This window comes from Lucilia cuprina, chromosome 4 (genome assembly GCF_022045245.1).
Source record: "Lucilia cuprina isolate Lc7/37 chromosome 4, ASM2204524v1, whole genome shotgun sequence".
NCBI classification, from domain to species: Eukaryota; Metazoa; Arthropoda; class Insecta; order Diptera; family Calliphoridae; genus Lucilia; species Lucilia cuprina.
Window position 1 is genome coordinate 38902597 of NC_060952.1, and position 21312 is coordinate 38923908.

Consider the following 21312-nt stretch of genomic DNA (forward strand, 5'->3'; position numbering starts at 1 on the left):
ATGTGTGTGTTGTTTGTGTTCTAATGTAATTTCTTTATTGTAACAATTTGTATTTGTTTAGATTTTGTAACTCTGTTGTAGGATACAACCACCACTTATTCATTTCATCATCAGATAAAATTAATTCAAATAATAAGTTAAAATAAACATTCATCATACAGGATATGTAAACATTTAAAGCGAAAGCATAAAAAGTGAAAGCAATGGAAAAGGAACGTAGAAAGGGGTGGTGGTTTGGTTGTAAGGCAACTTTATACATTTGCCTTTTGTTTTAAATCAAATAGATAAAAATTTCAATAGTTAAACAAACAATTGTACACAATAATTATATTATCTAAATGTAAATATACCAGGAATGACAGTATAATGGAAATACGAGTAAGTGGACGACAGATTGACTGATTTTTGTTGTTGTAAAAAATATAACAAGACAGTTGTGGCATGAAATGTTGTAAGAAAGTAGAGACCCACCAAACATTTGTTGATTTTTGTTTAAAGATTTAATTAAGTAAATTTATTTTTATAACTTAGGGCTCTAAACTGTGGTTGACTTCTAATTAAATTTACATTTACACTACAGTGAATAATTATTTTAACATTTTGTAATGTGTGATAATCAATTTAGAAAGATTTTAATTAAATACACAATTTTTAAAACAACATGTGTGTAAATATATATGATTGAGGGGAATAATTATGCAGTATTTAAATTTACAACAAATCTAAACCACAATTCTACTCTAGATTTCTTATCGAACTAATTAGTAAAGATTGCAAATTTATTCTTCCTGACAGATTCCCCTATTTTGCCATTTCTAGAGAAATACAGTGAAATAATGGCCATATTTCGGGTTATTATTAAGTATAATAAAAGACATTTTTTTATATATTACTTAAACAACTTTTTATTCCAATAAATAATTTATATTCTAAATATGGCAGTTATAATTGAAACTATACTAAATATAATCTTAATATCAAAATTTGGTCATAATTTAAAAAAAAATTAACCTCGGGCCGTGGCAGCCACATTTGCAGCCTGTTGCGCTACACCCAGTACCTGTATGGTGGCATCACGGGTATGTTGACCAACACGTTCCTAAAATCAAATAGAATTAAATAAAATTAAATTGCTGAATAATTGTTATAAAATAAAAACTTACGATTTTCTTGCCAATTTTTTTCAACCAACCCGCTTGACTTTGTCCCGCAAAAACGGCCAAAATCAAAGCAACAAAAATAAATACCTTATTGAAATTCATTGTTTTCTTTTTTATTTTTAAAAAATTATATTATGGTTTTGAAATGCTGGTATTTTCTATTCTAAATTTGATTGTAGAATGATGCTGTTTAATGTTTGAACACACGCTTTTATATGAATTCTTTTTAATCACAAAACTTTCTCTAAAGAGGGGATTTTTTTTACTTGTAGAATAAAATGTACTTACGATGAGAGATATGGTGTTCCATGAATAGTATATGTATTTGTATTAATGTTGTGGATCTTTGATGACTCAGAAATATTATTTTTTAAGAAGAAAGTAATGTCTTAATGAATCAAGAAAACAAATCGAGGACGATTTGTATACTTAAGTGTGTACACCAATACATCAATTACATTCATTATGTCGAATTTAGGAAAATATGTAAGAAGAGACCGTATAGAATTAGATCCTAGCAAACGGCAGTGTTTGCCAATCTAACGCCGCCGTTCATTTTGAAGTATTTTGTTTGGTGGCGTCTAAAATATCAGCTTAATTTGTCTACCTTTTTTCTGTTATTTGTAGAACAGTTTGGATCATGTTACCTTGATAACCCTTATCATGTTGCTATTGTGATCCTAGAGAAAGAGGCTCTACATCTTTTGTCAGGACTTTAAACTGGTGATGACCTTTCCTTGGATTGATTTGACATGGGGTCGAACCAGAGCACCAGATAATTTAATACTGCAGGTGACCAGTTGCCCGCAGGACTTTGCCCTGGATGGTCATTTGGTTAAGGACAATTCGGGAACATTTAAACCCAAAGTCTGATTTAAACCCAAATTCGCGGAAAGGGACGTTTGGTTAATAGATTGATGGGCTTTGAAATTGAATTTTCGGGATAAGTTTCTGTTACAGCCATTGAAAAACCTCAACTAGTCGGCTGGAACTAGTGTTGATGAAATGTCTCCTCAGCATTTCTTAGGAATGATTTGACAACTGGTCGACCGGAACCCTGGATAATCTGGTACATCGCGAAAACTAGAATTTCGAACATCGACGCTTCGGCGTGCATGTGATGGCTGTAATCTACACCCAAATTCGACAGAAGGGAATTTCGGTTAAAAGACTGAAGCACGATGAAATCTATAATTCAGGATAAGTTCAGTGCTGTTGCCAAAGACAACAGATAGCCTACAGAGTAGTGACTGTACATTTGATCAGGTGCGGATACAATGGTTGGGAAAAAGGGAAATTTATAACCCCCCTCCCCCCAAAACCAAAAATATACAAACCAAATGCATATGATACAAGATAAATATAGAGATATACGGGTCTTCTCCTGCCCGTATTCCTAGAGTGAGTGTATCGGATGTTCTTATCTATGGGTGTGTTGAAAGAATGAGAAGAGTGCAGTGTTAAATGGTGATGAATGAAAAGTGATACAATTAAATTTTTCTTTCTTGTTTAAGTATGTTCAGGAAAATTCTATTCATACCACATTTACCACAGTGTGTTCTCTCTGAGTAAGAACAAAGTCCTCCGTTTATTTGATACATTCGTGATCGGTCTACCAAATACGTCTCGTCGAAGAAACTCACACTGTGGATGGAAAAATCACAGGGAAACGGGGTGGTCAAGGCAGGTGTTTACTTGAAACACTTCGACATCTTATTACTACAGGTCTGCCCAGACAAAAATCTTACAATTTTGGTAATGAGTAATCTAGAGATCTAGACCTGATAATAAGTGGTCGTTATCAATTACATTATTCTTTTATGTAAAAACTGTACCAAAAAGCTCTATAAAATAACTTATTGATGGAGCATAAAGTCTACTAACTGAAAAGCCCGGTTTAAGCCCCGGAAAGTCGGTTAAGCACATTTGTAACTAGTAATGTTTCTAACCTCGTCGAACAAAATTACTTGCCTGCTTAACGGGTATGTAAAGTTTATCCTGGGTGGTATATATTCTGCCGGTTAAAATTACCCACATTGTGATCTATTCATTCTCATGACTTTATGATTGTGTCCCAAATATTTAATTCAGTGATTTTTCGAATGCTATAAAATCTAATAAAATTAACCCCTTATCTGTAAAGCTGTAAAGGTAAAGTACAACTATGCAATATTAAGAAACTTTAGTGAAATATTATTCAGTTATCAACAGATTTAAATGAAACTTATTTCTTGAGATCAGTATAAAAAATCTATAATGACACCGAAAAAATCGATATTGACCCTTAAACGTAAATATATTTAGATGCAGACGGCCACAGCTAAATCTTCCTTAGATCTATTAAAGACGAGAAAATATTTACATAACTGTTACCATCTCATTTTCTGATGTGGTAAATATAGTCTAACACCCCCGTACATGGCAATACTATTTATTGAAAGTAATTTTAATAATATATTAGTCATAATAAATATTACATAATCCCACAATTCAACTATTCAAATGGTTAAAAGTATATATGTACATATCAATGACAAATACTTTTGCACTATTTACAAAATACCCATAAATAAAATTCTAAAGCCAGAATAGAAAGTATTTTTAATTTGAGATAAGAAAGATCATTTAGATCATTTATTGTTTAACAGGGGATATTATTTTTTTTCGTACGGTATACTAAAATTAAAACGACTTAAGTGTGGATTTTTTAAATTGTTTATTGTTTTAAGTTATATGTACACAAATTTTTTAAAATTTAACAATGACATTCTGTTTAGCCAAGTTAAACTGTATTTTAAAAATATAAACAAAATCTTACAATTGGAATTTACAATTTTTTAAAGTGATTTTTTAGGTTGTAATTAATGTAAATTTTCGAAAGAAATTTAAAAGAAAATCCCCAAATTTGTCTACTGACTAAAAATTTGTAACTAAATGTTAGTCTTTTAGTTAAAAATTTTTGTAGTCGATAATTTTAAATTTGCAGTATTATTTTATGGTCTGGACTAATGTCACTCTACAGTGTAGACAATAGTATTTTCTAAAGTCGGAAATATTATCTATTTTATAGTTTTTAAAATAGACTATAGAATATATTATACTCTATAGTCTGGAGTGAAGTCTGTTCTATTATCTCGACAATAGTGATGTTAGTCTGGTTTATAGTCTGTTCTATATAGTGTTAATTATAGTCAATTCTATAGTCTAGACTAAAGACTATTCTGGACTAGAGTCCACTCTATAATTTGAGCTATGGTCCATATTATTGAATACCTAATAGTCTAGTATATTATTTTTTATTGTGTAGTCTATAGTCTAGAAATGAGTCTATTTTATAGTCTAAACTAGTTTATAGACTGATTTATGTTATATTCTATAGTATGCACTGTATTCTCTAGTCTAGACTATACATAATATACACTATAGTTTGGACTATAGTTTTAACTATAGTCTAGCCTATACAGGACTATAGTAAAATCGGGACTAGTTATAGTCTGGACCACAGTCTATTCTATAGTTTAGACAATAGTCCATTTTATAGTCTGGACTTTTGTCTAATATATAGACCAGACTTTGTATATTGTATTGTCTGCTCTATAGCATGGAATATAGTTATTCTATACGACTTTAGTATAGACTAGTTAGGGAGACTATTTTCCATTAAACATAGTTCTAATAATAAACAAGTTCACTTAATTAAATATAATTAATTAGCAGTTAATTAAATATAGCTTTAACCTCTAGCAGTGGCAGCAACATTAGCAGCCTGCTGAGCAATATCAATTGCTTGCATGAAAACATCACGAGTATGTTGACCAACACGTTCTTAAATGATAAAAATAGTTAAATAAAAGTCTGCATTACTTTTATATATAGATATAGTTATATTATAGTTATTGACAAAATAATTAAAATTTATAATTGCCATGAAGATGAAAATGATTACAGTAACAACAATAATGTTTAAATTCAATGAAAATAACAATTATAGTTATTGAGAAAGTAATTATGTTTCTGTGAATCGTCAAAATTTATAAAATTTTTAATTGCCATGAAGATGAAAATGATTACAGTAACAACAATAATGTTTAAATCGATGAAAATAACAATTAAATGTTTTTGACAACAATATATTGTTACAGTTAACATAATTTAGTTATAGTAACCATGTCGAACCATGTTTTTTCTCTGCGTGTATATACCTACAATTTTCTTGCCAATATCTTTCAACCAACCCGCTTGACTTTGACCAGCAAAAACAGTCAAGGTTAAGGCGACAAAAATAAACACTTTATCGAAATTCATGTTTAGTTGTTTAATTTGGGAGAATTAGAATGTTTAGATTTAGTGTTTTGTATACGAATGCTAAGTAATGATAATTGTAGATTTGATCTAAATTTTATAGGAATTGTGTTTTAGACACAAAGTCTCGTGTTCTGAGTCCTTATCAGTTTTTTTTATAACAGGGGATTCACGTTTCCATTCATTTTTTTTTATAGGTTAAGTATTCATATAGTGAATATTTTCATATTTTCATCAGAGGTTCGAAAAAAAATTAAGACATTGGGCTAGTAATATAAAGAAAAAAAATTAAATTTGAAGTGATAATGCATCACAATAACAAATCCAATAAAATCCCCCAGCACATTTTCTTATCACTATTAGCATAATATAAACTTTAGTTCTAAAGTAAATCCCCTCTATCACAGACTAAAAGTACCAACGCAGCTTCTTTAATTAAACGATCGCTATAAAAGTCTAACAAAAAGCGATAATCAACAACATTTCCAAATCTGGTTTAGAACCTTCAACAAGAACCTATTTCAATCTCCTTTAATCCAAAACAAAAATAATTATAAAAATGAATTTCCATAAAGTTTTCATCTTTGTTGCCTTGATCTTGGCTGTTTTCGCTGGTCAAAGTCAAGCGGGTTGGTTGAAAAAAATTGGCAAGAAAATTGTAAGTTTCATTGAATAACTATTTAATATGAATTTTTATTGTAATAAAATTTAATTATTTTTTAATTCTAGGAACGTGTTGGCCAACATACTCGTGATGCTTCCATACAAGCAATTGGTATTGCCCAGCAAGCTGCTAATGTTGCTGCAACAGCCAGAGGTTAAAGCAGAAAAATGTCGTATCATCATTTAGTATTATTTTGTGCCATATTTTATTAAGGAAATTGAGATTATTTAAATTAAGAAATTAATAAGTTAAAGAAAATAAATTTATTTGAATTAGATCATGGAATACCTTTTATCATTTTCTTTATTATTTCGAATAAATACAAGAGAAGATAACCTTAAATATGATATTAAGCGATAGGACTTCGGGAAACTTCAACACTGATGGAGAGATTCTGAGAGAACATATTTTATAAACAAAAACTTAATGGAATATATTATAAAAGATAGAGCTTCGTTTTCTATCGTGATGTGAAAAGACTACTTTTCCAATTAAATACGAAAATAAAGATTATAATACCGAAATGAATGATGAGGCATCGACGTAACATATTGAAACACTGATAATATGGCTTTACCTGCCCGCAGATCAAAACGAAGAATGAAGAACACACAAATGGTGATCCTACTATTTGTACTAATATCCAGTTATAAGTCTCTTTCATATTGTCCATAAAATACAATCAACTCTAATTTGAAAACGACTTATCCGATAAGCTGGTAGACAAACACCCGATAAGTTTTTAATCCCTATAACTCTACTATAGTTCAGACATTCGTCTAAGGTCAAATCATAAAGAAGAAAATGGAAAGATATAACTTTCTCTATAATAGTCGACCATAAAACTGATATACCAAAAATTTGTTGTGATTCATCCTTCGATGAATATGAAAAGCGTTGTCATGGTAGAAGCAAAATCTCGTTTTATACCCAGTGAGTTTTTCGACAAAGCTATGCCCTATTGCACGATTCTTTCATACCTGGATATACTCAGAATATTAAGATCATTAGCCGCAACACATAAACAGTAAGTAGCAGCTTTGCATAACTGAAGAGCATAACTGAAGCAATCAAAGACTCTTGGTGAACGAGGAAAAGCAAAATATCAAATATCGCAATAGGGCAACTCGTCTGTTTAAAAATCAAGCAGAGATTATCACACAGAGGGAAAAAACTAGTAGAAAACTACCGAAAATGATACAATCCGTTGTCAATAATGAACATACCACGTCTGTTAACAATTAGACAACGGATATGTATATAATTTTGATTTCGACAACAAGTTGTTGCAATTTTGTGCGTTTGTATATACTTTGACAACGGATGTTATTAAAAAATTATAAATCAATTTGGTACCAGGCGTGTATAATTTAAAAACATATTTTTTCCTTTTATGTAGATGATATTTTGAATTGAGTTACCGAATTAGGATGAATGGCGAGCTTTATGCGGACACGTATACCATATGGACAATCATGCCTTTATATAAAAAACAATGATATCTAAAAAGCCACCCAAACACTGCCAACTGGCGCGGTTACCGTTTTAAGTAAGACCACTAAAATATATTTAAATGTCGTTCAGAAATCCTACATATGACAGTGAATATAGTAATATTTCCTAGCATTCCCCAAGAGAATGCAGTTGAATGGTAATGGTAACACTTTCCAGACCACTTCTTAGACGAACAGATTACTCAGCATATATATAAAATCTAGTGTAGTTTTCTGTATAAGTTATCACTCCAACTGCTTGTAATGTAACTCGGAGTCCAGGACTTATTCAATTGGTTCTAAAAAACTTGTACATACATAAACTATGTATACATAGTTTAAAACGAAATCATATTTTGTTTTACTAAAATTAAATGTATTTTTATTTAAATAAAATAACTAAATATAACCACATAATTTTTAAAATTAGCCTCGTACTGTGGCGGCAACATTGGCTGCCTGTTGTGCTACACCAATAGCTTGTATGGTGGCATCACGTGTATGTTGGCCCACACGTTCCTAAAATTTAGGAATTTTAATAAACTTAAATTTTAAAATGTATACTAATTATTTTTAATAAACTTACAATTCTTTTGCCAAAATCTCTCAACCAACCAGCTTCACTTTGACCAACAAAAACGGCGAAAATCAAGGCAATAAAGGCGAATACTTTGTAGAATTGCATATTGAAAGTTATGTTTAAAGTTTAGAATTTATTTTAAATATTTTAGAATGATTTGTATATTGTGATACTTTAGCTCAAACGCAACTGTTAACGTTTGCGGCTATAAACTTGGCTTTTATATGAAATACATGGAGTTAAAAGAATATGTGCGGTACTTTTTCTCTGCTTAACGGGATTTACTCAACAATAGTGGTTGGTTTATAATAAAATTGTTTGAACCAAATTTTGGTAACGTACAGCAATTTAAAAGTTAAACAAAAAAAATATTTAGGAATTTATTTAAATTTCCAAAAGCATCTTACCAGGTATTCATATAAATTCCTATACTAATATGTAGTTCCATAGCAACATTAATCACATTCTAGTGAAAACCACCATGAGTTACAAATAAGTAAAAGTGTAATGTTCGGAAATTGAATTTTGAATGTTGGCCCTATTTATCGACTCCCCCAACCAAAAAATTCTAAGTGTACCGGCTATACAAGACACTTTTTAGTAGTATTTTTTATTTATTTATCTACTATAATACAATCTAAAAGAAGTAAGAAATTATAGTCGGGCGAGGCCAACCATATAATACCCTACAACTTTTACAAAAATAAAATGCGATTTAGTTGTCATAATAAAGCATTAAAGTTTAGTTGTACCTTGACTCGGATATACTTAAGCCGTTTATTGTTGAATAAAATGTAGACATTTAAGTGAAATTTTGGCTTGATTTTCAGCCTTTTGTCGAGATATGAGTATATTAAACATAATTATGAACTTAAAAGCCCTATTCGGCGGGTTCAGTTGTATGGGAGCTAGGTGAAAAAATGGACCAATTTTAACCATTTTAAATAGGCTTATCTTCAAAATTGCCACCTCTAGTTTGATTATAAGGTTTACATGGATTGACGCAAATAGCTTAATCGACTCTCAAAATGATTCTGACTCGATTGCTTTACAAACATCAGCACATCAGGTTTACATAGATGGAAGGACATAGCTTAATCGACTCTCAAAATGATTCTGACCCGATTGCGTTACAAACATCAGCACAAACCTAATATAACTCCCCTTACTAAAGTGGTGTAGGGTATAATTATATTCTAACCTAAATTACCGAGCTTGGTGATTAGCATTAGCCCATTGTAGTGTATTAGACCAGAGTCTCTGGTAGGAATCGAACCCAAACTTGCAGACTAGCACACAACCAATTAGTCCGTCAGTCTGTCTGTCTGTTGAAATCCGTTTTTAGAGGTCCCCAGATATCGGCGAGATCCGAATCTTCAATAATTCAGTTAGACATGTTTTCGAGAAGATCGCTATTTAAAATCAGCAAAATCGGTATATAAATAACGGAGATATGAGCAATAATCCGAGACAACCTTTGAAAATTTCATCAAAAAAGCCAAATTTTTTTCATGCTTTGTTAAAAAAGCAACAACAACACTGTGAATTGGATAAAGATGTACATGTGAGTGTGGAGATGTATTTGGTTTTATTCAGCTTTGTATTTTTTTTTTTTTTTTGTATGTTTGGATGCTGTTCTGTTCTCACGAAGGTAAGTGGGTATAACAAGAACAAGGGGATAAAGCAGTAATATGTTGGTAATACAGCTCATATTTGTTTGAGGGTGGTAATGCAGTTTGACGCTGGTATTGCAGTACAACAATTAATATTTTTTCTGCTACAGCTTATATTTGTTTGTGTGTATGTTATGTGTGACATGTGTGCAGAGATACAAAATAAATAAAAACTGTTTTTTTTAAAACATACTTGGTGAAGGGTATATAAGATTCGGCACAGCCGAATATAGAAATATTACTTGTTTTAATAACATACAGCTTCCTAGTATTTTACCAATTGATAAACATTTGAGTCAATAAAAGTCCCATTAGTTAATAAAAAAATGTATATTTTCTACAGAAATATTTTTTAAATTTTTAATTATTTGTGTTTTTGGCACTGATCTACCTCAAGAATGCTGGTAGCAAAACAGAAATCATACATTAATTAATAAAATAAAAACAATTGTAGACTTTTTATAGCTTCTATGTGACGCATAACAATGCTAAAAATTTACACTTTTTGTTTCATGTCTACAGTCAATAGTTAAGGTTCACATAAAGGGTATTCAATATATAAAAAAGTGCCAGAAATAAAAAGTACGAAAAGTTATTCTAGAAAACAAAGAGCTTTTAAAAGACTTTTAAATAGAATATTTTATTTGAGCTTAATAAAATAGTTTAAAAAAATTACCTATTTCCTTAATAAGTATTAATATTTATCAAACTATTACTGACCTCATTGAATACCCTCAATATTTTATAATTTCTTTGTTGCTGGTCACCTACAACAAAAAACTATCAAATATTAATCTCAAACACGTGCTAATGAACCGGTAGTTAATAAACGAAAGCTGAGTACAAAAAGCCCATATTTATTTCCTCAAAACTTGGCGCACGAACAAAGAATTTAGTCAGAAACACATAAATCCATAATAAAACAAAAACACATACTCAAACATTACTTCTTTCACAGGGATTCCCTGTTTTTTCATATTAAGCATAATCCGATCCCCAGCATCAGTATAAAGAAAAAGCTAGAAGTAAGAAAAATCCCCTTATTCACTCAAAGATGTTTGCTTATCTCCTCTTTGAACTATAAACCAGGTATATAAAGCACTAACAATTGATTTTTAGACTATCAGTCACTAGTCACAGTCAATACAATTTAGTTTTGTGTGTTATACAATTTATTTTAAAAAAATGTCTGCTCAAAAATTTGCTTTCTTTTGTGTTCTACTAATCGTTGGCATTTGAGGATTTACCACAGCCGATTGGTTGGATGATTTAAATGAAGGAACTGTAAGTTATTTGCATTTAATTTTTATTAAATTTAATAATTTTTCTTTGTTTTCAGAGTCGTTTATTAAATGTTGTCAATGAAAATGCTGGAAAAGTTAACAATATTGCCAGTAGTGTTCATCAAATTGGCCATATAATAAGAAATATTGATCCAGATTCAAATGAAGATGATGACTAGAAGATGTCATGTATATTAAGGAAAAATTTTACTTTTAACTTTACTTTAAACAATAGTTAGGAATAAATAAATTTGTAAATAAACTAAAAAACTCTTTTTAAAATTTAAATTTTAATGCCTTCATTCCCATTATTTAATAGTGGAACATAGGGCCTACTGATAACTAAAGGTTTGTAGTCCAGGATGTACATGATTTTATAATATCGTTGTCGAATTATTTATGCAGAACTTCCCTTTCAACGTCGGCAGTGTAGATTCCAATCAAGAGCTATTCGCACCAGGTACTTTTGCGGCTTTTCCAACATCTGAAAATGATGATTATATATAGCTGAAGAAAAATCTTCAAATATTCTTCTTAGGCATCTGTTGGTGAAGATTTGGCGTGAAATATTCCACCTTAGTGTGATTGAAATCCCGGGGAAAAGAGTTGCAACCAGTACCTTCCTGGACTATAAACTGGTAATGATCAAAAGTATCCTCGTTATTTTTTTGGAATGATTTAAATTGAAATCGGAACCACATAATCTGATACCAGTATCATCGTTCTTTTCTTGAAATGATCTCGGAACCACGGGACACGCAATGCCGAGTTTCGGTTATATTAGAAATTCCTTCGGTGTACATGTGCTGTGTGGGGTCTTAACCGAAATTCGCGGAATGTCGGTTAAAATAATTATACTCGATATAATAATTCTTGCAAAGTTCGGTGCTGTTGAAAAAGTCAAACTGTATATGATACAGGATGAATGTGGGGATTTACGGAACATCCCCGGCCCGTACAGAAGACAATGTTTGTCGGATGGTGCTCTCTATAAGTGTGTCGATTAAATGGGAAAATGGTGAAATGTTTTAATTTTATTTTCTTTCCTTGTTCAGCTATGTTCAGCGTTTTTCTCTGTTCATACCAGATTTATCACAGTGATTTGATGGTTTCGGTCTACCGAATACGTCTCTAGCTTATGTTGTCGACTCAACAGAGTCCATTCCATCTGCGTGGTTGTAAACTTAAGCTATGGATAGAGGCAGCAATGGTTAGAATCATGTACAAAAACTGCCACCGCCATGTATGACAAAGAGGCGATATTGAGTCGTTTATTTAGTTCTCCCAGCGGTCGAAAAAGTACCACCGTGAAATAAGGCCAACACGGCAGGTATTCACGAAAAGTACTTTGACATGATATTCGATAAAATATACAAATATTTTTGTTAAAGGGCTTAGCACTATGTTAAAACAAAATTTCTGCAATATTTTCGAATTGGGTTTCAAAAATACGTAATTTTGAGCTGATTACGTGGAAAATTTTAAAAATTTCCTTTATAACATTTGTATTGTATTGTATTGGAATCAAACTTTTCAATTTATTATTTTATTTCCAGCAAAAAAGAAATTCCAAAGAAGCGAAAAAGAAGTAAAATTTACTCCATGGAAGTACTGAAAAAGGCCTGAAGAAGTTTTGATTTGAACACAGGTTTGTCATAGGGGAGATGTCTAAATTCACTACATCTGAAGTCATTCTCAGGAAGTAATTTTTATGTTCTTCTTTTGGAAGATATTAGAAAGTGAAAAGGTAGTATTATAAAATACAATTAATTTGACTTAAATAATATTAACATAAATAAATAAATTTATTAGTTAACTCCAAAATAAAAGTTCTTTAATTCAAAAAATTGATTCTTTTCGCTTCTTTGGAAATTAATAAACATTACTTCCACAGATGATAAAAAAATTCACTTAGTACTACTTTAGAAGAGGTGATAAATGTAATTCTTTTGGAAGTACTTCGTTTAATTTTTGCTGGGTTTAGTTGTCGGCACGATTTTATAGTTTTTCCTCATATTTAATTCGATAAAAATTTTACTTTCAAACAAATTGTGGATATACCCAGATTGCCACGCCCACTATAAATATTGATTACTTTATTATACGAAAATGATTATTTATGCAGAGTTTAGTGTTTTTTCTTTAAATACAATAATTTTACTAGTTTTTTAATATTTATTTATATTATAATTATATTTTTAAAATAAATAATAAAATTACACAATTTTTTTAAATTAACCTCGTACTGTGGCGGCAACATTGGCTGCCTGTTGAGCTACACCAATAGCTTGTATGGTGGCATCACGTGTATGTTGGCCCACACGTTCCTAGAATAGATAAATAAGATATTTTAGATTTATTATACTACAATATTAAATATTTTATTAAACTTACAATTCTTTTGCCAAAATCTCTTAACCAACCAGCTTCACTTTGGCCAACAAAAACGGCGAAAATCAAGGCAATTAAGGCGAATACTTTGTAGAATTGCATGTTGAAAATTATGTTTAAAGTTTAGAATTTATTTTAAATACTTTAGAATGATTTGTATATTGTGATACTTTAGCTCAAACGCAACTGTTAACGTTTGCGGCTATAAACTTGGCTTTTATATGAAATACATGGAGTTAAAAGAATATGTGCGGTACTTTTTCTTTGCTTAACGGGATTCACTCGCCAATAGTAGTTGTTTATAAACAAATAGTTTGAACTAAATTTTGATAACATACACCAATTTAATAGTTAAATAAAAGCTTATTTTGGAATTTATTTTAATAGCCATCAACATCTTACAGACCCTTATATGATTTCTTCTACCGAGAAGCACTCTTATTAACGTTTTAATATAGGTATTTATATGAAATCCTATGCTTATATGTAGTTCCATAACAATATTAATCATTTTCTTGTCAAAAGCACCATGAGATACAAATAAGTAAAAGTGTAATGTTCGGAAATTGAATATTGAATATAGAATACAAATTATATTCTATCCTAAATGACCGATCAGGTTGACAATGAGCATTCGCCCGTTGTAGTGTATCAGACCAAAGTCTCTGGTAGAAATCGAACCCAAACTGACAGGATAGCACACTACCAATTACCCTACTTTTCAGTAGTATTTTTTACATAATTAAGAGCTTAAAACCACAAATAGGAGGGCATGGTTGTGTGGGAGCTAGGTGAATTAATGGATTGATTAAAACTATTTTCAATAGGCTTGGTCCTTGTGCAGAAAAAAGTATGGTTCAAATTTTAACAAAATATTTTGGGACAGCGAAAGGACGCACATGTCTTAATCGACTCAGAAAGAGATTTTGAGTCCTACACCCACTTAAAGATTCGTGTAGGCCTGTTGATTGCAAACATCAGCATAAAACCCTCTCCACTATAGGTGTGTAGGGTTTAAAAACAGGACATATTTCTTTTGAAATTCTTATATCTTTTTGTGGTGAAATAATAGGTTTTATTATTATTATTATGTAAGAAGAATTGGTAACCATAGATTCTACAATCGACTGTCGTTCTTTAACCCCTTTGTAGAGAACTACGCGATAGTTGGAAATAAAAAAATGTTGATCGTTTAACTATCAAATTGGGCTCATATTTATAAATAATTTGTGTATGTATATGTTTTTGAAAAGGTCAAAATACTGTTGAAATGTTTGATGACGAAGATATAACAATTGTCGCCAAACAGATTCATTAACAATAATCATTTATAGGAACATTATATCATAAGAAATAAACAATTCATTTAAACCTCATATTGCATCGTAATGGCAGAAACTCTCTGATGTTCTGCCGTGAAAATTATGTGCGATGTCCGCTGAATTTTCAAAGTTTCGAAAGAAGAATTCCAGTGTCTCGGGTTTTTGAAACGATGTTGGACATACTTTACTACATCTGATCTTCTTACCATTTATACCACTTATATTTAACCGAAAATGGAATATAACTCTCATAAATGGACCGAAACTTCGATGTCTATTTTGGAGCTACTCGGCCGCATACAGTAAAGGGCGAAGGTACTCATCGGGTCAACTATATTGATTCACTAGAGCACCGTCACAACGTGGGGTGTGTTTCACTGTTTTATCCATACTACAATGGAATGTGTTCCTCTGATATAAATGAACTTGTTCCCGAAACCGGTATATTCTTTTGTAACACAGGAAGAATTAAATCAAATGCCACAAACACTACTCCCGCTATTCTCCTTTCAACAATCTATTTTCATAGTTCCAACACAATGCATAGCATAAGTAAGTAGAGGTCATCCCCTGAGTGCTGGTCCAAAAAAAATTATTCCTGCTTTACATATTTTAATTTTATTTGATCTATTGATTTTGTATTATACATAAATTTAGAATCTTTTGTTTTAAAATAGAATTTAAATATTTTATTTTTTCATTAATTATGGACATATTTTTCTTACAGTTGCTTTAATAGCAAAAAATCACCCAAATTAATTTTACCGGTTTTACCAACATTTAGGTAGTTTTTATGGACTTTTTTCCTAAATTTAAATATTTTTTTCTTTTTTAATAACATAAAGCTTCCTGGTATTTTACCAATTGATTAACACCTGAGTCAATAAAAAGTCCCATTAGTTAAGAAAGTAATTTTATATTTTCTACAGAAATATTGTAATTTTTTTTATTTTTAATTATTTGTGTTTTTGGCACTGATCTACCTCAAGAATGCCGGTAGCATTATTTAATACAATAAAAAACAAAAAAAAATTTATAACTTTTAGGTGACGCATAACAAAGCTAATAGTTTATTCTGTTTTGTTTTAGGACCCCTGTCAATAGTTAATGATTAATTAATGGTATTTACTATATATAAAAGTATTAGAAATAAAAGTATGAAAAAGTATTCTAGAAATACTTGATGAAATATTAAAAAAAATATTATATATCATAAATATATATTTAATTATTTCCAAAAAGTATTGTTCTTTATGAATACCCATAATATTCAATATTTTCTTTGTTGCTTTTACACCTATTGCAAAAAAACTATTAAATTTAAATCTCGAATACGAGTCAATGAACCGATAGTTAATAAACGATAGCTGAGTACAACAAGCCCATGTTTATTTCCTCTAAACGTGGCACGTGAACAAAGAATTTAGTCAGAATCAAAAAGATCCATGAATAACAAAAAAAAACATACTTCTTTTACAGGGATTCCCTTTTTATTCAAATTAAGCGTTGGCCAATCCAGCATCAGTACAAAAAACAAAACTTAAAGTAAAAAATCCCCTTACTCAACCGAATGATTTTCACCTATCATCACTTTTGACTACAAATCTGATATATAAGGCTCTAACAACTGATTTGTAGACACTCACTCACTAACTACAATTTTATGTTTTAAAATTTCATTAAAAAAATGTCTACTCAAAAATTTGCTTTCTTCTGTGTTTTACTAATCGTTAGCACCTGGGGATTTACCACAGCCGATTGGTTGGATGATTTAAATGAAGGAACTGTAAGTTATTTGCATTATATTTTTAATAAAATTTAATAATTTTTCTTTGTTTTCAGAGTCGTTTATTAAATGTTGTCAATGAAAATGCTGGAAAAGTTAACAATATTGCCAGTAGTGTTCATCAAATTGGCCATATAATAAGAAATATTGATCCAGATTCAAATGAAGATGAGGACTAGAGAATGTCATGTATACTTAGGAACAATTTTACTTTACTTTAAACAATAGTTATCATATAAATATTAATATTTGTAAATAAAACTTTAAAATATTTTTAAAATTTATATTTAATCGCAATGTTTTACTTTTTAATTTAATTGTTGAAAAGATAATTAGTTTTGTAATAAATTTTTATATTAAGTAAAGTTTCTTATGTACAATTTTAGGACTATAGCCTAACTAAAAGGCTTCACGCAATATTTTTGAAATTGTGATATCACACGTTTTACCGATTTTAGCCGATATTTTTTGATAAACCGAAAACTGCTGAACATATTTCAAATTCGACGTTAGTATACTATTCTACAGAAAGTTTAAGATATGTAAATATAATTCAAGAGAATATTTGGATGCACTATAAATGCATAAGAGCAAAAGAAAAAATGCAATTTTTTCGAAAAAAAAATTTCAAAACTTGATTTTATCATTCGTAAGTATTATATTCAATGCCCATAAAAATAGTGTTAAAATTTTTAATTAACTGAGGAGTTTAGGAGTTATGATGGTTATAATGTCAACTTGTGGGTCAATAATTTCCCATAAAACTATGTTGTTTTTATCATCACCTCTGAATTAAATAAAACTCCACACAATTAATATTCCATATATAACGTGTATAATGACAAAATGTTGTAATGTTTAAAATCTGAAAATGCAAATTTGCATCACATCTAAAGGGTTAATGATAGAATTTTTGTTTTTGCACCATTTATTTCAGAAAAAGAATACTCTGATTGTGCGTAAAGATTTTTTTTGAAATAAGTGCATCTTTGAAGCATTATAAAAGTCTGAAATTGAGCTTATTCTTATTGATTTTTCCTATGAAATCAAATTAAGTTTCTTATAAATTATGCCAGTGGTATCCGCCTCAGATATACAGAGTAAGGAGTTGGAATATTGAAAAAATAATTACAGCAAAGTTATCACTGAACCTCCTAAAAAGTTGTGATATCATAAAAACGGGACACATTTTGTTTTTTGATTTTCAGAATTTAATTAATATTTTTTCAAAAATATTTTTACGGTTGTTTGCATTGATACGCAAATTACTTGCTTATAGATTTAAACATTTGAGAATTAGGTTCATATGAGAAATGTTAGGTCCATTATTTCTACCCTAATATTATGTCTCCAAATTTATCTATCTATTTATCTATATATCTATCAATCTATCTATCTACCTATCTATCTATCTATCTATCTATCTATCTATCTATCTATCAGTGTTGCCAACATTAGTCAAGCAAAACGCACGCAAAAAAATTAAAAAGGGGTAAAAAAGCGTAATTTTCTAACTGAAAATGGGTAAAAAGGCACTAACGTTTTTTCAGTCAAATATTGTTTATTTTAATAAAAATTGCACATTATTTCGCTCATTTCCTACAAGACTCCAAAATTCGTTTTTTAGAACATTGGGCTGCAAAACAAAACATGCGTCATACTAAAGTCTTTCTGCGGTGTGAGTTAGATTTTTAGTAACATAAGAACTAAAACTAATATTTGACGAATATTAGATAAATAAGATGAGAATTTTAAAAATAGTAAAATGTCATTAAACATTCAAACTGACAGGCACACTACCAACTGGCCAACCGATGTACCCACACCCAAATTGTATAATTTTACAAAACTTATGAAATATATTTTTTTTTGCAAAATCTATATATATTATTTTTAAGTTTTTTGAGTTCTGGAAAAATTGTTAATTTCACTGATAGTGAATAACATAACTTATTTTAAAGTATTTTGAATATTTTGTTTTTTTGTTTTTGAAGAATATTTGCTTTTGTACATTTTGTACATAGATTTTGTTTTGTTGGTCAGTTATAGACCAATCGTCAAAATTTGCTAGAGAGATTTTGGCTTATATAAAACATATTTATGTCGAATATTTTTAAGTCGGTAATGAGTATTAATGTCATTTGGTAGAGAAATTTTGATGCATATAACAATTTGTGGAAAAATTTAACTCGTTTGCTGATGAACACTCGTTTGCTGATGAACAGACGGATGGACATGGTTAGATCGCCTTAGAATTTAATAAGGACCCAAAATATATACGACCAATGTGTTACAAACGGAGTGACAAAATCAATATACCCCACTCATCTTGGGTATATGTTGGGTATAAAAAGCACTAAATGCACTGTCATAAAATTAGAAAGCACCACTTTAGTGCCTTTTTGAAGAAAGGCACCATGAGCAAAATTTTCCGCGTTTGGCACACCAAAAAGCACCGCAAATAGTGCTAAAAGCACTAAGTTGGCAACACTGCTATCTATCTATCTACCTATCTACCTATCTATCTATCTATCTATCTATCTATCTATCTATCTATCTATCTATCTATCTATCTATCTATCTATCTATCTATCTATCTATCTATCTATCTATCTATCTATCTATCTACCTATATAAATTTATTTTTCCACACTTTGCAATTTTGTAAACAATCTTCTCACATTGTATCAGTGGATGTATTGTGTATGACTTACTTTAGAATTTAATATGGACCCAGAATATATATACTTTCGTGAGTCTGTGACCAATACTATGATGTTTTACAAACGGAATGACAAAATCCATATACCCCCATACAATTAACAATGCTATTAAATTAAAGCTCTGAAATATTATTATTTATTTATCTACATTTTTTCATCCATTGGCATACTGGGTACATCTTCTGCTGCTTCTTTGGAAGCATCTAAAACTTTTTCGGCTATTTTGCCCTGACAAACGATATAAGTTAAAATGAAAGCGTTATTAATATATGTAATTTTTAAAATAAATAATAAAATACTAGTAAAACATACCACCAAACTGCCTAGAGATTCCAATAAATCAGCTTTACCACTTCCCGTAAATATAACCAAAATTAAGACCACAAAAAAGAGCACTTCATTAAATTTCATTTTTAAATAATAATTTTTTAATTTTTCCAGTTATTAGAAAAAATTTTAAGACTTAAACCAATAACAGTAAATAAAATATTTATTTTCAAATAATGTATAATTTTATACAGAGATCTTTCTTTTGAAAAAAAGTAAAAATTCAGTTTAAAGAAAATATTATTTATTGTCTATATATATAGTCTTATCGCATCAAATTCTATTACATATGAATTTGATACACTTTATAAAATATATTTTTTTTATATAAGCATTAATAAATTTTATTAAAATATTTATATTTAATTTGTTTTACAAATCAAATTTGTTTACGCAAATTAATCACACAGGAAACCAGCGAATATATGCTTTAAAAAGTGTTTTATGCGCTTTAAATATCCTGTAAAAAACTCAATATATGATAATTCATCATTTAGTTTTAGGAAGTACTTTAATAGAATTTACATTCAAATTACCAATAAATAACATGATCCATAGTTTTTAAAAATACATATACAAAATATAAAACCTAAAGCGAAAAACTTTAAAATATGCATTAGAAGAGTAAAATATGCCATAAAAACTCGAAAATATGCCCTAAATGTTCTTCAAAAGTCAAATCATGCTCTTTTGGGTAAAATATGCAAAAATATGCTCCAACAAATCGATGCAAAAATTCTTAAATTGGTCTGAAAAGTGTCATTGCCTTATCCATGAGTCCCAACGAGACCATACAGGGTTACTTGTCGAAATTCGCATTATTTACACCTATGTATGTATTATATCGATAATTTGAACAAATAGATATCTATAGTATAAAATAACTAGTAGATAACTTTACCAAATGGGCAAGTTGGCATGTATTTCAAATCAGTACCTATGGATTTAAATTAGCAAATATTTTTACACCAAAGATAACAATGCACTGATAGATACTAAGGACTAACCCTACTAATTATTTCATCCAGACTTCCTTAAAAACATATATGAATATATAGTCGGAAATGGCTGACCATATGATATCCTACAACGGTCAGTATGTTAAAAATGTATCCCTATCCCTTTAAATGTTGGTAGAGGAATTTACGTCTACTCCAAACATAAAGGTTAAACTTAATCAGTGCCAAAGAAGACTTCACATCGCCTTAAAAAAAATAATAAGGAATCTAGTCTGGGAAATTAACTCAAAAACTTAAACCCTACTAAAAAAAACAGAATATAGTCTCAAGTCAGAAAAACTTGAAGCATTCGCCAATCACTTGGATAATGTGTTTACTGAAAATGATACAGATTCTTCTATTAGTGCTAACATTATAAATAATGTGGTTCCACGCCCAATAAAATTCCGGTTCTCTACCGTGAAGACGACATTCAAAGGTTTTAGACCTTAGCAGGAAAACCACCTGGTATAGATAAAATTACTACCACGATGATAAGTAACCAACCCAATTCAGCACTAGGAATTATTTTGTTCAACTTTAACTTAATGCTACGTATTGGATATTTCCCTACCTCATGGAAAGTATCCGAAATTGTTATGATACCAAA

The 21312-nt window shown here is 29.9% G+C and overlaps 5 protein-coding genes and 1 long non-coding RNA gene across 6 annotated transcripts; 2 read left to right on the top strand and 4 right to left on the bottom strand.

Annotated features, from left to right (window-relative positions):
• Positions 1-877: 877 nt before the first annotated feature.
• On the bottom strand, positions 878-1343 carry LOC111687493 (sarcotoxin-1B). Its single transcript, XM_023449934.2, has 2 exons — positions 1164-1343; positions 878-1099 (listed from the first exon to the last, which is right to left on the bottom strand). Exons 1-2 carry the CDS (start codon positions 1260-1262, stop codon positions 1007-1009), a joined length of 192 nt encoding a protein of 63 aa, XP_023305702.1. The 5' UTR covers positions 1263-1343; the 3' UTR covers positions 878-1006.
• Positions 1344-3866: 2523 nt separating this feature from the next.
• Positions 3867-5507, bottom strand: LOC124419554 (sarcotoxin-1B-like). Its single transcript, XM_046949555.1, has 2 exons — positions 5363-5507; positions 3867-4985 (listed from the first exon to the last, which is right to left on the bottom strand). Exons 1-2 carry the CDS (start codon positions 5463-5465, stop codon positions 4894-4896), a joined length of 195 nt encoding a protein of 64 aa, XP_046805511.1. The 5' UTR covers positions 5466-5507; the 3' UTR covers positions 3867-4893.
• A 426-nt stretch (positions 5508-5933) lies between these two features.
• LOC111687494 (sarcotoxin-1B-like) lies at positions 5934-6418 on the top strand. Its single transcript, XM_023449935.2, has 2 exons — positions 5934-6120; positions 6192-6418. The coding sequence occupies exons 1-2, from the start codon at positions 6022-6024 to the stop codon at positions 6282-6284; spliced, it is 192 nt and encodes a 63-aa protein (XP_023305703.1). The 5' UTR covers positions 5934-6021; the 3' UTR covers positions 6285-6418.
• Positions 6419-8042: 1624 nt separating this feature from the next.
• Positions 8043-8405, bottom strand: LOC111687506 (sarcotoxin-1D-like). The gene is made up of 2 exons (XM_023449945.2): positions 8206-8405; positions 8043-8138 (listed from the first exon to the last, which is right to left on the bottom strand). The coding sequence occupies exons 1-2, from the start codon at positions 8302-8304 to the stop codon at positions 8046-8048; spliced, it is 192 nt and encodes a 63-aa protein (XP_023305713.2). The 5' UTR covers positions 8305-8405; the 3' UTR covers positions 8043-8045.
• A 2173-nt stretch (positions 8406-10578) lies between these two features.
• Positions 10579-11443, top strand: LOC124419671. The gene is made up of 2 exons (XR_006940750.1): positions 10579-11156; positions 11212-11443. It is a non-coding gene; the product is annotated as an uncharacterized LOC124419671 (long non-coding RNA).
• Positions 11444-13316: 1873 nt separating this feature from the next.
• Positions 13317-13744, bottom strand: LOC111687504 (sarcotoxin-1D). The gene is made up of 2 exons (XM_023449944.2): positions 13550-13744; positions 13317-13482 (listed from the first exon to the last, which is right to left on the bottom strand). Exons 1-2 carry the CDS (start codon positions 13646-13648, stop codon positions 13390-13392), a joined length of 192 nt encoding a protein of 63 aa, XP_023305712.2. The 5' UTR covers positions 13649-13744; the 3' UTR covers positions 13317-13389.
• Between the last annotated feature and the right edge of the window lie 7568 nt (positions 13745-21312).

Excerpts from the sequence above, each read along its gene's own strand:
- LOC111687493 (XM_023449934.2), bottom strand. The coding sequence starts at position 1,262 with ATGAATTTCAATAAGGTATTTATTTTTGTTGCTTTGATTTTGGCCGTT. Across the intron at positions 1,100-1,163 it reads AAAAAATTGGCAAGAAAATC|GAACGTGTTGGTCAACATAC; the intron begins GTAAGTTTTTAT and ends ATTTGATTTTAG.
- LOC124419554 (XM_046949555.1), bottom strand. The coding sequence starts at position 5,465 with ATGAATTTCGATAAAGTGTTTATTTTTGTCGCCTTAACCTTGACTGTT. Across the intron at positions 4,986-5,362 it reads TATTGGCAAGAAAATTGTAG|AACGTGTTGGTCAACATACT; the intron begins GTATATACACGC and ends TTATCATTTAAG.
- LOC111687494 (XM_023449935.2), top strand. The coding sequence starts at position 6,022 with ATGAATTTCCATAAAGTTTTCATCTTTGTTGCCTTGATCTTGGCTGTT. Across the intron at positions 6,121-6,191 it reads AAAAAATTGGCAAGAAAATT|GAACGTGTTGGCCAACATAC; the intron begins GTAAGTTTCATT and ends TTTTAATTCTAG.
- LOC111687506 (XM_023449945.2), bottom strand. The coding sequence starts at position 8,304 with ATGCAATTCTACAAAGTATTCGCCTTTATTGCCTTGATTTTCGCCGTT. Across the intron at positions 8,139-8,205 it reads GAGATTTTGGCAAAAGAATT|GAACGTGTGGGCCAACATAC; the intron begins GTAAGTTTATTA and ends CCTAAATTTTAG.
- LOC111687504 (XM_023449944.2), bottom strand. The coding sequence starts at position 13,648 with ATGCAATTCTACAAAGTATTCGCCTTAATTGCCTTGATTTTCGCCGTT. Across the intron at positions 13,483-13,549 it reads GAGATTTTGGCAAAAGAATT|GAACGTGTGGGCCAACATAC; the intron begins GTAAGTTTAATA and ends TATCTATTCTAG.